The sequence below is a fragment of the Rhamphochromis sp. 'chilingali' genome (genome assembly GCF_963969265.1).
Source record: "Rhamphochromis sp. 'chilingali' genome assembly, chromosome: 16".
Taxonomy (NCBI): Eukaryota; Metazoa; Chordata; class Actinopteri; order Cichliformes; family Cichlidae; genus Rhamphochromis; species Rhamphochromis sp. 'chilingali'.
The window spans coordinates 34,356,301-34,370,254 of NC_137943.1; the positions used below are offsets into that span (position 1 = coordinate 34,356,301).

Below are 13,954 nucleotides of genomic sequence, written 5' to 3' on the forward strand. Positions count from 1 at the left end.
ACAAGGCACGAAAATATGTCAGGCTACGGTCTTCAGGGTTTCCACTCCACGGCCGTATTTCATACGGGTCCACATTTCCAATGCACGCTATTTTCTGCAAGTACCGCTGCTTCGCCTCTGGACGCAATCGGTCTCTATACTGTTCATTCTCTTTTGAGCTGCTTTTAAGCATCTTTCTTGGAGTCTTCGCTCCAACACTGTCATGGTCTGCGGCCCGGCGTCCGAGGTGCTGGTGGGATGCCCACTCCCGTGGGCGTAGCTGCTAACTCCACACCTGCATCCCATCCCAGGCGATCATCAGGTGGACCATTTAATCCTGCCCAGCCTGCTGCTCCACGCCAGTCCGTAGTCGTCCTTCAGCGGTAACGTACACCTGCGGGAAAGCCCTTAGGCAATCCTATCCATGTGAACTAGTACTAACTCTGCCTTGTATACCCAGATCACTGCTCGGCGTGTTTTGAGTCACCAGCCTGTCCACCTGCCCGTCTGGAATTTGGATCACGATCAGCCCCAGCCGCCTCGACCTTTCTGGAGCTTCTGCCCACGGACCCTCACCCCTCCCTCCGGTTCCCTCGGCCCCGCTATCATCGTAAGACGCGTACTCTACCTCCCCTCGTATGCTGCCGTTTTCCCCGCACCCCAATAATCCTTTTTCCTTTTTCTGTTTCAGCCTCCCACAGTCCCGCTCTCGGCGTTCCAGTGCGACTCGCCTCCCGGTCCCTCGGTTTCTCTGGTTCCGTGCGTTTTTTGCCTTCTACCCTCCCGGGACACCCTCAGTTATAATAAAGTTTATTTTTGTTCTCTCGTACCGCTGTGTGTGTGTTCTGCTCCTGGGTCCAGCTTGTGCGTGGAACTTCGGTTCATGACAAACACAGTGTGTTTGTTTTGATTCGTAGACCCCGAAAATGGCGCTGCGCTCCCACAATGCATTGCGGCGTGACGTCAACTCCAAAGCCCTTATGTTCTGATGCATTGTGGGAGATGGAGTTATTCAGGAGATGCTGTTTCCTGAATAACTGAATAATCAGATCAGTAATTTCGTGACACTAATCAGTCATTTTGATTTAAAACACACTTTAACTGAAGTGGTCAAACTGTTGTGATGATGTGGGGACTTTGCTGTGACTTATAAAGTGTCTGCTTACTTTTATTTGTTCTGTAAATATTGTAGTAGTGGCTAGTTTTAACCTTCTGATCCACACATCTGCTGCTGGTTACCAGTGAAGGAACTGATGTACTTTATTATAGTTTGTTAAAGATTTCTCTTCTGTTCTGGTCAATTTGAGCTTTAGTGTTTGTTTACAGCACAGCTGCATACAAGTGACAGCAAGTCAAAGTGAAGTTACCTGTCTGTCAGTAGCAGCCTGTATTCTGATTTATGTCTTTATTCAGTGTAAAGTTTAACTTTGTTGCCACAAAGACTTAGAGAGGAGGACAGAGAGGGCAAGAGCAGGATGAAGACAGCAAAGAGAGCAAAAAGAAAAAGTAAGAGAGGACATGTGGTTAAATTCACCAAAAAGGATAAAGTTTATGAAGAGTTCACATAACTAAAGAGTGTTTTGTACTGTTATCAGTTGTGGATCCCCGACCTGCTGCTATAATAATTACTATGAGATTATATATTTGTTATTTTCTGGTTTGTAGTTGAGTGAGGAGGATGGAGAAAGAGAGGACAGAGAGGTTGTACAAAAACAGGAATAATGATAATCATTTTTATAAAGTTTTTCATGTTTTTATTGATGAATTGCTTTCCAGTAGCACATTTCTAAAAATGCCAGTGAACATTGTGAACAGAGAATATTGATATGAATGATATCAGGAATCAGTCCAACCACGGCTGAACAGGATGCCTGCCACTACAAATCTATTCTCCACTCATGGAATTGTAATGTTTGTCTAATTCAGCTGAGATGTGCAAACATGAAAAGGGTTGATTGCATTCACAAACAGCATATTCCATTAATAATAATTACAAGGCACTGCATGCATGACATTATGATTGGGAGGTGAGTCGCCTAAAAGTTGGAACCAAGAGTCTCACCTGAGCAAACATGAGACAGAATTCATGCTGAGGTTTTCAGACATGAAGCATAATTTAGGTCTTATTTTTCTGCTGGTTCAGTGAATTTCTGTCAGAGGATGAAGAAGCTCTCAGTGTTGGAATCTGTGAGATGTCAGCCTTCAACAAAGGCCTTGTTTGTCTGTTTACATGCCGTCGGGTGAACAGGGGATTCTGTGCTTTGTGTTTACATCGTTTGTGGGATTTACTGACCTGCTCTTTTAATTTGTTGTTCTTACTTTTTAATTTTAGCTTTTTGGTGGTTAAAAATAGTTTCTATGAGTTGTAAGATTTATTCAGAAGTTTTTGTGGATACCACACATTTCTATATTTACGTAAAAGAGTCTGGCATCATGTCCTTGAAACTAAAACTTCCCCCTTCTGCCCATTTACATAAAATAAAAGAATCAATGCTAGCACTTCCACCTGCTTTTAAACTTAATCATGAAACATAACCTGCCCCTCAACTTTCACTGTTTCTTCTTTCAGATGCAGGCTCAGTGCTGTTAAAGAGCTTGAGAGCAAAAATTAGATTTAAAAACTTTGTTCAGTCTCAGTCTACATACAAACCTCATATCAGGTCAGCGAGTAGAGTGCAGCATAAGTATCATGTTTAAGAATCAGATATTAATGCTTGTAGAAAATAAATTTGGGGTAAAATTGTTTGCTGCCAACAGAAAAAAATAGAAAATCAAGAAACAAAGTTGGATGTATAAATCTATGTTATTTATTATTTATTACTGACGCTCGTTAGGGAAACACAGACCAGGCTATTAAACATCCAAAAAACAAACAAACTTTGGACCCTCCTGTTGTTTGCACACAGAGGTTCAATTATTGTTCTTTATTAGAGATGGGACTTTAATGCGTTGATTGACATTCATTAATTTGAAAAAATAACACGTTTAAAAAAACACGCATTTAATCGCACTTTCCAAGCAAAGGGGAACTTTTGTCAATGCACAATTTTCTGGTACTGTAAACCAATTACACTGATGCACAAACTACAAAAATGGAAGATGCAAATTTCATTTCAAAAGAAATTTGTTAAAAGTGCAGTTTTTGTGCAAACTGGAGTTTGGATGCCACCAAAGCACCTCAACCATGCGGTACCATCTAAATGCAAAACATGTTGTAGAGAGCACAGAAACTGGGAGCTGTTAGCGGTAGCAGTCCCAGTCAGAGTACCAACAAAAAGGTGTCAGCAGCCCAAACTTGATGAAATGACTGGCTTCAGGACCAAAATTAGTAAGTCAGCATCGGACAAACTTACAAATTCTCTCACAAAATGTATTGCTCTGGACTGTAGACCACTATCAGTGGTAGGAGGTCGGGGGGTTAGAAAATGTGCTACAGATTCAGATGAGGAAGCCCTGTGTAAGTTTGTACAGAGCAGAATCCACCATCAGCGAGACAGACTGCACACCGCAGTTTGACCCGTCGAGCAGCGACCCACCCACAGCTGTGTGTCCTGGCCCACAAGTATTTGATTTGTCCTGCCACTTCTGCCCCATGTGAGAGACTGTTCTCACTTACAGGTCACATAGGATCAAAACAGAGCTGCTCTGAAAATGTGAACATGTTAGTAGAGAGAGAGTAAATAAGCATGCAGGTCTTGTGAGTCCAATGTGTTTGTTAGTTGTTGCACTAAAATGCTCAATGATCACACTGTTTTAGCCTAATGTACAAAATAATGTTGGCAAAGGTTACTCAGAGTTTAAAGGTGAAGCTGGTCAAGTAACCGTTTATGTTTCCGCCTTTTTGCTTTTATACAGAAAACTGCACTTTATGCTGAAATTTGTATTATTATTACTTAAAGACAATACCATTTGAAAATCCACATAAAGTACTTAAAATAACACTTGAATTTTAAGTCTGTCCAACTTTGGCCAGGGATTTTTTTAATGCAGTTTATGTCAGGGCTCTGTGTGCGGGCAGGCAGAGATGAGGATCCAAATGCAGGACTCGAACACAGAATTGAAACTCAAAAAAAACCTCAGCTTTATTGCTGGCAGAAAAACAAACATGGAGTGAGGATGAAACACTGAGACCAAGGACACACAGGGATAATTCTGAGGGTACGACGCGACACTGAGCATGGGAAAACACAGGGCTTATATACACAGGGTAGTAACGGGGGAATCGGCAACAGGAGGGAGACACAGCTGGGAGAGATCAGGGTTAACGAGACGGGGGAGCTAAGCTGCACACACTAACATAAGACAAAGACTTTCACAATAAAACAGGAAACATGAATTACTAAACAAGCATGCAGACTTTACACTGAGAGACAGACAGAATGACACATGGAATCTGAACTAAACTAAACGTGAGATATAACTGAGAACAAATCCTTAAGCACGGATAAACAGAAACAAGAAATAATAATCATCATCATCACTACGAGAAGAAAACAATCCATGAAGCAGAAATAAACCAAAACATAATAAACTCAAAATACTGGGTCCAACGGACCCAGAACCGTGACAGTTTAAATGCTTTTTTCCCCATAAATTGAAAGAGCTTGAGTTATAATATTCATGTGCATGACTATTATTTCATTCTGTCGCCCACTAAAACCCTTATAAATTAAAAAAAAAAGTGCTTTGGGGCAAATTTTCATGTGCGATTAAATGTGATTAATCAAGATTAATTAATTACAAAGCCTCTAATTAAGTTGATTTTTTTTAATTGAGTCCCACCCCTATTATTTATATAACGCCAAACCCCAACAACAGTCTGCTCAATGAAGTTTTATACCGTAAGTTAAAAACCTTACAATAATACAGAGAAAACCGTAATAAGCACACAAAACCCTACAAGCATACACTTTGTGGGAAATGGGAAAGAAAAACTCTCTTTCAGCAGGAAGAATCGTCCAGCAAAACCAGGCTCAGGGAGGATTCATCATCTGTCACAGCTGGCTGGAGTGAAGGGAGGTAAACAAGGCTAAAGAAACGCTGTGGAAGAGAGCAAGAGATCAATAAGGATTTATTATAAAATGCAGAATGCTGTATAAAACATAGTAAGTGAAGAAGAGATGAGAGAAGGAGAAACGTCCAGTGCATCATGGGAATCCCTCAGCAGCCTAAGCCTACTGCAGCATAACTAAGGGAGGAGTCGGGGTCTCCTGATCCAGTCATAACTATATGGTTTAGCAGAAAGGATGATGTCATCCTGTATTGAGTGTAGACACAGCAAGCAATATAATGCTGACACAAAGCTGACTGACTGCCATGAATAACTACATTTTAAGCAGACTAAACAGAAGCCTGTAAATTACAGTTGCATTATGCATGTCAGGTGTTTCAGTCCAGACCTCAAATGCTGACCTGGATCAAAAATTCAGAATCAGTTAATGAAGAATCCATGTGCATTAAAGAAAAGAGAAGAAGAGACAGTCATGCTGATATGAACATTAGAGAAACACATCATGGAGCTGAAATATGATCCTGCTTCCTCATTTGGACTCATTCACCTCAGCTGACACGTTCAACAGCAGACAGGTTTTTGTAGCAGTCTGTCTCACTGTGGGAGGAAGAGTGTACCCCATCTTTGGCTCTGGAACTAAACTGTCTGTAACAGGTAAGAACAAACATTTATTTTCCTTCAGTTGTTTTATTGTAGAAGCTGAAAATGTGTTTAAAGTCAGTTTGTGCTGCTTCAGGCTTTACATGTTAGTTTTTCATCATTAGTAGAGAATTCATCTGCAGCCATTGTTACATAAGAAAAGCTCAATAATCTCTGAAAACATGTTGAAATCTCACTGAACAACTAAAGTTATTCTTTATTTCTGCAAATATTAGTGATGTTACAAATATTTAGGATTTGATCCTCTCAGTGATTCTGCTGGTTTTTAACACAAGATCATATTTGATGTTAAAATTAATACAGTAGCAGATTTGTAAATATGAATTTTGCTAAGAAGAAAATGTAGATATGTTTTTAATAGTGAACGATATAGCATGTTGGTCCAAAGAGTCATTTTTGGAAAAACATTATTTTATTAATTGTCATAGATACTGATCAGTGAAATGTTAAACGTCTAAAATGTGATGAAAAATACTGGATAAAATATGAAATTGTTAATCAGGTTTTATGAGTCAAAATGACAAATAATAATGAAAGTTCAAAAATGTCAACTGTAAATACTACTTTGAAAAATATGTACAAGTAAATACACAATCATTCACAAAATGTAATTTTTTAATTAAAAATAATAATAAATTAAATCAAATGGCCGAAAAAAAGGATTTAATTCTTTCAAATTTCAGCTAAGTTGCATTTAATTTTATTTAATAATTAATTTAAATATGGAAGAAAATAACAATCAAACCAAATAATAAAATTAAAGCTGATCCAATTATTGCAGTAAAAGATTTAAGAATTTTAAAGTCTCTGAAAGAAGAATGTTATTTATTGTAACAAATATAAAACATGTCTTTAAAGACTAGTTAAAATTTATATAATTTCAGTGCAGAATAAAGTTAAAAAAGGTTAATGGGTTTTATGGAAGAAGATCAACTCTGTTGAAATGTGTTTGGGATTGGAAATATATTTAAAAAGTTAAAGACAAATCTCTATATATACATTTAGAGTTGTGATAAATTACATTGTGAAGTAAAGCCAAGAAAATAAAAGAGAAGAAATACATTTTATTTCATGATGTAAAACCATGCTGAGTGTTCCTCATGTGAGCCATGATGACATGAGGTGATGACTGTGTTTGATATGAAGCTGAATCCAGTGTATGTAGTGAACTTTGTGCTGATGAGTAGTTAGTGATCAGAGTCCATGTAGTTTCCAGGATCAGACTGAATGCAGTGCAGTGCTGGAAGCTGCTGCTGACTGTGTGAATGTGTGTCTGTGCTGCTTGTTGCTGCTGTCAAACTTCAGATGAGCAGGTAGTGAAGCCCGTGGTGAGCGTGTACCCAGCAGCATCCAGAGCCCACCTGGAGGGGAACAGCTCCCTGCTGTGTGTGGCCTCAGCCATGTTTCCTCCTCTGGTCCAGTTCTCCTGGAAAAGACAGAAGAAGAACGGCGGAGAAGCGGAGGAGCTGCCCCCTGCTGAGGGAGAGCAGCTGGAGCTCAGAGAGGCGGGACGCACCATTGCCATCAGGATGGTTGATGGGAGCCATTCTGACACATATAAATACAGCTGCTGGGTGAAGCACGAGGGGGGCACAGTGGAGGCCCGAACACAACAAGGTAATGAAGGCTTGGTGACTGTGTTCAGCAGTGATTCAGCTTCATGTGGAGATGCTGTCAAAGAGAGCAGAGCAGCAGAGGACTGACATTTCTCACTGCAGCTCCAAACATTTGACTCCTTTTCTGTTTCAGAGCTTCCAGCTCCAGCAGCCTCCTGTCCTCCAGAGAGAGAGCCAGCAGACCTGCCAGCTCTGCAGCCAGCTGACTGTAAGATCACCTGCTGCCTCTCTGCATGGACAGCTCCAATGTCCAATGAGGCAGCTGGAACAAGTTTAGGCTCTTAAAGTTGCACTAATTGATCAAATCTTCATCCAACAAGCTCTGATAAAGCCACTGTACACTAGCTGCTCAGCACCAAACAGCAGACAGACCATAATATGTCAGAGATCAGTTTGTTAGCTGCTTGTGGAGTTCTTCTGCCCCCAAGTGGACACAAACACTACATCAATTCATCCACTTGAAGAAGAAGCTGTGACTGTTTCTATTTGGACTTTTTCTCCTTGATCTGAGAGGAATAACCCGACTGTCTGTCTGTCTCTTTGTGTCTGTCTGTCCTTCAGTGTCCTTCCAGTCTCAGTGCAGGGTGAAGCTGCTCTGCCTGCTGTACACAGTGCTGATAGTGAAGAGTCTGGTGTACTGCTGTGGACTCTCTCTGCTGATGATGCTCACAAACAAGGGAGCGTCCACCAACTGCACACATGCTGACTGACTGTTTCCTGCTCGCCTTTTCTCACCATCAGATTTCCTCCAGTCAGCAGTCAGAAATGTAAATTAACTTCTGGTTGCTTCAATGTTTCATTACTGAGCATTTGACCTTTTCTCATTTAATCATCTTAAACTGTGTAATATAAATTTACAGATAAACATGTTTGATGTGTTTGTAAAAGTGTAGATTCTTTATGTGAAGATTTCTTTTGTACATCTCTGCAGAAAAACTCAGCTGATGCATTCAGATCCCACCATAACAAAATAACAGTGTAGTTATTTGTCTGAAGTAAAAATAAAGATTTGAATGTTAAGAATATGCTTCTCATTTCTTCTGTGATACATAACCTGTGTGACTGCAGCATTCACAGATCATAAACTTGCTCTCCTGCAGCAGACGGGCTGTGTGGGTTTCTGCTCTGCAGCCTCCACACCGTTAGCTGTGGCTTTCACTTTAATAACACAATGACAGTTACAAGCATGAACTCTGCTTCAAGTTGTTCAGGAAGCATCTGTGTTCATGTGTGTGAGAGAAACAAAGTGTGAACTCAGAGCTGTTACACAGTTGATGTTTAGTACGATCACAAAAGACAAATACAAGATGAAGTCTGAACATTAAATCCCACAGAACTCAAGTTGAACCGTTATGATTTAAAAACACTGAAAAAGGGAATAAATTAAGACAAGATTTGTAAAAACAATTTCACAAAACACCATCAGTTCAGATGGATGTTGAGCATCTTTCCATCTTTTTCTAATAATTATAAATATGTAAAATGTTTAATCAAAATGTGTCATTGATTAATCAGCTTAATTATTCAGACTAGTACAATTTATACAAATAATATAATTGAAATAAAACATAATTATTATAATTAAGAGCAGCACAGAGAAACAAAGTCAAACAAAGAACATTCATCAATTTGATGATTGAACCAGTGCTGAATATTTATTAAGTTCACCCAGGCTGTGCTGTAAATTCTGTTGATATTAATATTAAGATTTAACCCTCATAGTGTCCCGATTTCCACACACCTGTGGTCCTCAGGGTCACAAATGTCCCCACTTCATTTCAGTGTTTTTAAAGTATAAATTGTCGATCAATTCAGTGTAAAAAATACATGAAATGATCAGTTATTGTGATCATTGTTTCACAACCAGAGTCGGTCGCTTTAACAGATGATCACAGACGGCTTTATGTCAAAGTTAATGTAGGAAGCTGTTTTTAAACGACTTCAAGTTTTTTACTGGCAGCAAATAATCAGGTTTTCCTTTGGGCTCAAAAATGACCCCGTCTGCTTTGACTGTTTATAAATGAAAGGTATAAAATATCATCCATCTCTGTGTTTCAAGGTTTGATTCAACTTTATTCCAACTCATTGCCTGACATGTGTCTGTATGTTGGCATGGTAGGAACAGCAGGGCATGGGTCTGAGTGAAGGCAAACTTTCATGAGGACAAAGGCGTGTCCATATTTGACACAAGTGCAGGAGGACAAATTATAAATTCGCTGAACTTTAGTGACGCTTTTAAAGAATCTGTGATTTTAAAATCTTAGATGCAAATATAAAATCTGATGAGATTTATTCCACAGATTTGTGTTTTATGTCAGGGTAAATAATCTCTAACAAGTTAAGTGATTTACTATGAAGTGAAAAAGAGCAAATATGAAACAGATGTTGTCATGGAGGAGTGGACTCAGGCGCAGACAAACTCAGACGCTCGATGGCGAAGAATTAAGTGAAGTTTATTACAGGAGGTTCGGTGTGACGACAACGAGTGATGAAAACAAACATGAACTAAAGGCGAGAGCCTAAAAATCGGCTCGAGGTAAATGACTCATTTACAAGGTATCAGGTATCACAGCACGCTGTGAGACGCTGTCAGCAGCACTGAAGGAAACACTGTGAACAGTGTTGAGACCACACCAGCCTCTCCCATCCTTTTGTCTTATAGAGATCACAGAGATGTTTCCAAATATTCCTACTTTTGTACTGTTGTGTAAATGTGTGTGTAAAGGTGGATGACTGCCTGCTGCAGATGAAATCTAACCATGGGTACAAATAAATGAAGCTGACGTGAAACACAGCCCTGTTTTTATTACTGTTTATAGATATTAGAATTGATGATCATCATTTTAATGATTCTTAAAACTGTCGTCGATAAAACAGGACAATTAAAAATGAGATGCTGTGAATATTATTTATTCATTTTGATTCACAAAGATAAACATATTTTAAACACACAACCGAACCACATGTAAGTAAGTAAGTAAAACTTTATTTATAGAGCACCTTTCAAGATAAAAATCTCAAAGTGCTTCACAGAAGCTAAAACCTTAAAAACAAAAAAAAGAAAAAAGAATTTGAGTATAAATTATGTTTCATGAGATTTTATTCTTTTAAAGTCCTTTGTTTATAATTTATGAACTTTTAAATGATTTTTACAGAATATTATTTTTTATGTTTGTATTTTTCTTTATAGTTTCGTTATATTTAGTTTGTACGTTCAGAGTTTTCATCACAGCTGTTAAACCACAGATAACAGTGTGTGTTACTAAATTCACAGCAACATGAATGTTTCTGAGTGTTTGTGCATCATGTGACCCAGATTTTTGGATCTGCTGTCAGATTGAAATGAAGACGATGAAACCACAGCAGCTTCAGCTGAGCTGTCAATCAGCAGCAGCAGTCTTATCTGTGGGCCGCAGGGGCTGATGGGAGCTTTGAGGACCTGTTAGAAACCACGTGGCCCTCGTCTGATCTCACAGCTCGTCCTTGTTTGGCCTGAGCTGCATCAGAGCGCCACTTCTCCCCAGGTTCACCAGAGGAAACACCACTGCACAAAATGCTTTTCCTCCCAGCTGCTGCTCTGTGCTGTCTGTGTTCAGGTGAGTGTTTCCAGCCAATCAGGAGCCAACAAAGTCAACCTGTAACAAACACTGTCACACTAACCTTCATCTATCTGTCTGTGTCTCTACAGCACTGGTTACCATGGCAGCAGAACAGCTGATTCAGGACGATTTAACATTGACCAGGAGAGTTGGACAAAGTGTCTCCTTCAGCTGTGGAGGGACTGAACAGTGTAGCAGCAGACTGCCCTATGTTTACTGGTACCAGAAGAAAGAAAATGAAACATTCAAATTTATTTATGTTTTTCATAAAGATAGTGGTGAAGTTCCACCTGATTTCGAGAACAGTACTTTCACAGCTATAAATAAAGGGAAAGGCTGGGAGTTAGAGATTAAGAATATTAAACTCGATCATTCAGCCACCTACTACTGCTCTTGTTGGGTGTTTGCAACCCACAGTGAGAAATGATCCCTGCAGCCTGAACAAAAACCAACAGATGAACAGATGTCAAACAGTGTCTGTGACAGGAAGAGAGCAGTAAACCACAGCCCAGCTTCACATGTTTCACCTCCATCTCAGAGTCACAAACATACTGAGCTCAGGGACCATTTTTATTTACTGCTGTCAGAAATTCAATTCGATTTATTTCTGTTTAAACAGATTTTTCATCCTGTTTTAAGACAGAAACAAGAGGAACAGATGACATCAAACTTCCAAATGTAAACAAATGTATCCTCAGTCCCACAAAAACATTTATTCAAAGTGAAAGAAAAACAGATTGTGTCAAACTGAGTCAAAGTCCATCCCTCATTCACAGTGTTAATGTTCTCTTCATGAAAACTCTTCCAGCAGCACTTGTTGTTTAACACCTTTCAGTACATTTAACCAGACACTTGGACTGATGTCAGGATTTTGTCCTTCTAGCAGCGGCTCGACTAAACACACAGATTTAACAAAAAGAGATTCCATGTAAAACACTCTCGTTCACCAGTTTTAACTCACATAACTTCACATTTCCTCAAATTGAATCTTAGTCATTTAATCGCAGGAAGTTTCTGGGATTTTGTTCCAGACCTCCTGACAGAAATGCTGGAACTGAATCAGGTTTTTAAGACTCTTTGTTGAATTTTGCTTCTTTCCATAAATATATAATAAATAAACTTGACTTTGCTTTCTTTAAAGTGTAATGTTTGTCTTTTTGTTCACTTCCTCACTGATGACCTGACGTTTTCTGCACTACAACCACATTAGTGTTCTTCTTCATGCCACCTTGTGAAGTATACTTATACCTAGTCCTTGTTTCAGCATCTTCAGAAGCTCCTTTGCTGTTGTTCTGGGACTGATTTGCACTTTTCAAAACAGAGTCTGTCCATTTACAGGAGACTGAACACACATTGACTTACAGACCTATACATAGTTTTCAGTGCTAGAAGTTGTATTTTCCTTTCCTACAAGGAGTAGTAGTTTTTTTCTTTAATTCAAATTACAAGGGGGGAAAACTGGCTTGATTTCCTGAGAACCATTGCTTATGATATGACGGCCATATTCAGTGTTTCCTCACAGGTTAGCTGCACAGAGAAAACCACAAAGCAAAAAAACGTAGCACACTTCGCACACGGCAGCTACAAGAATGGTGTGTAATATAGTTATTAGACCATTCAAACTTACAGAGAATGGCAGCAACAGCCTTCACTGTTTTATAAGACACTAGTTCAGATCAGACCGATGAGCCACTCACTGTTGTCAGGTTGTGTTGTGAAAGGACAGCCTGTCACATCCTGCCTGTTCAGAGAACCTGTAATATTATCACATGAACTATTACAGTGGAGCCTGAACCCACAGTGGGTGGAGCTCCGTATTTCATTAGGAATGATGTGTGCTGCTCGTCATGATAATTGTTTTTAATCATAAAAGGTGATATTGCACAAGAGAGTAATGGAACAGGAGCGCTGAGGCTTCAGAATTTATCTCTGAATCCTCTTTTTGTAAGATTTCTTCAGCATTAAAGTAATCCAGTGACAGCTGTCAGTGTTTCCATGACTACACAGCAAGCAGTAACTGTTGATGGTTAATTCAACAAACTGAACTGTAAACAAATACAGTTTAAAACAGCGCTTATGTGTAACTGTCCATCAACGTGACCAATCACATTAAAACCCTCTTCCTCTGGCTCCGTCCTCCTAACAGTCAAAAGGCAGGTGATTAAACTCCAATCACATTCAAACTATTGACTGTAGAAAACATGAACGACCTGACAGCTTCCCCCAAAAATGAAGTCAAAACATCTCTATCGCCCCCTGGAGTCTGGGTGCAGGTTTCCTTCCTCCTGAGTTTGACTCTAATTACTAGGGGTGCAATGATACTCATATCGATATTGAACCGTTCGATACAGTGCTTTTGGTTCAGTACGCACATGTATCGAACAATACAAAATTTTTAATTTATTTTATCAACTTTTCTTCTGACGATGCTGTCTGTGTTGAGAGCTCAGTGAATCTGCGCTCGACTACTCCGCCTAGGCTGCACTGTCGAGTGCAGATCCACTGAGCACAGCGCAAGCTAGCAAGACAGAAGCTAAGCTCGTTGCAACATGACAAATTGAACCTCCCCCACCCTCACTCAGATCTGGTGTTTGGAACTATTTTGGTCTTCATATTAAGTATGACCCTGAAGCGTCATGGACAAAAGTAAAACAGTATGTCAGATGTGCCACGCAATGCTCAATTACATGGGTGGGAACTAGTGCGTTAGTGCAGTTTGCTCGTTAACATGTTGCCGTCCAGCCCCACGCACGGGGCGATCCGCGGTACCTCGTTAACGGAGATTTCCCGTGTTGTGGCGTTAACGTCATTTCAACGAGATTAACGCTGACAGCACGAGTGGGAACACAACGAATATGACTGCACATTTACGCCGACATCATCCTACTGCAAAGACCAGTGGAAGCAGACAAAAACAACAAGCATGCTACAAACTTTACCCGAGTCATTTAGACGGCCGTTAGCACAGGATTCTCCTTATGGGGACCTGATATGTTTAATATGCTGCTGAGAATATAGCCCAGAAGAAGCGTATAGTAGAGCTTTTATTTTGGAAAGAGCCATTTCTCTGTAATAAACTCTCTTTTCCA

The 13,954-nt window shown here is 39.7% G+C and overlaps 1 protein-coding gene across 1 annotated transcript; it reads left to right on the plus strand.

The window, feature by feature from the left end:
- Positions 1-5,505: 5,505 nt before the first annotated feature.
- Positions 5,506-8,034, plus strand: LOC308383606 (immunoglobulin lambda-1 light chain-like; the record flags this gene model as incomplete). Its single annotated transcript, XM_080861649.1, has 4 exons — positions 5,506-5,644; positions 6,956-7,267; positions 7,400-7,474; positions 7,828-8,034. 4 exons carry the CDS (start codon positions 5,506-5,508, stop codon positions 7,974-7,976), a joined length of 675 nt encoding a protein of 224 aa, XP_080717775.1. The 3' UTR covers positions 7,977-8,034.
- Positions 8,035-13,954: the final 5,920 nt, after the last annotated feature.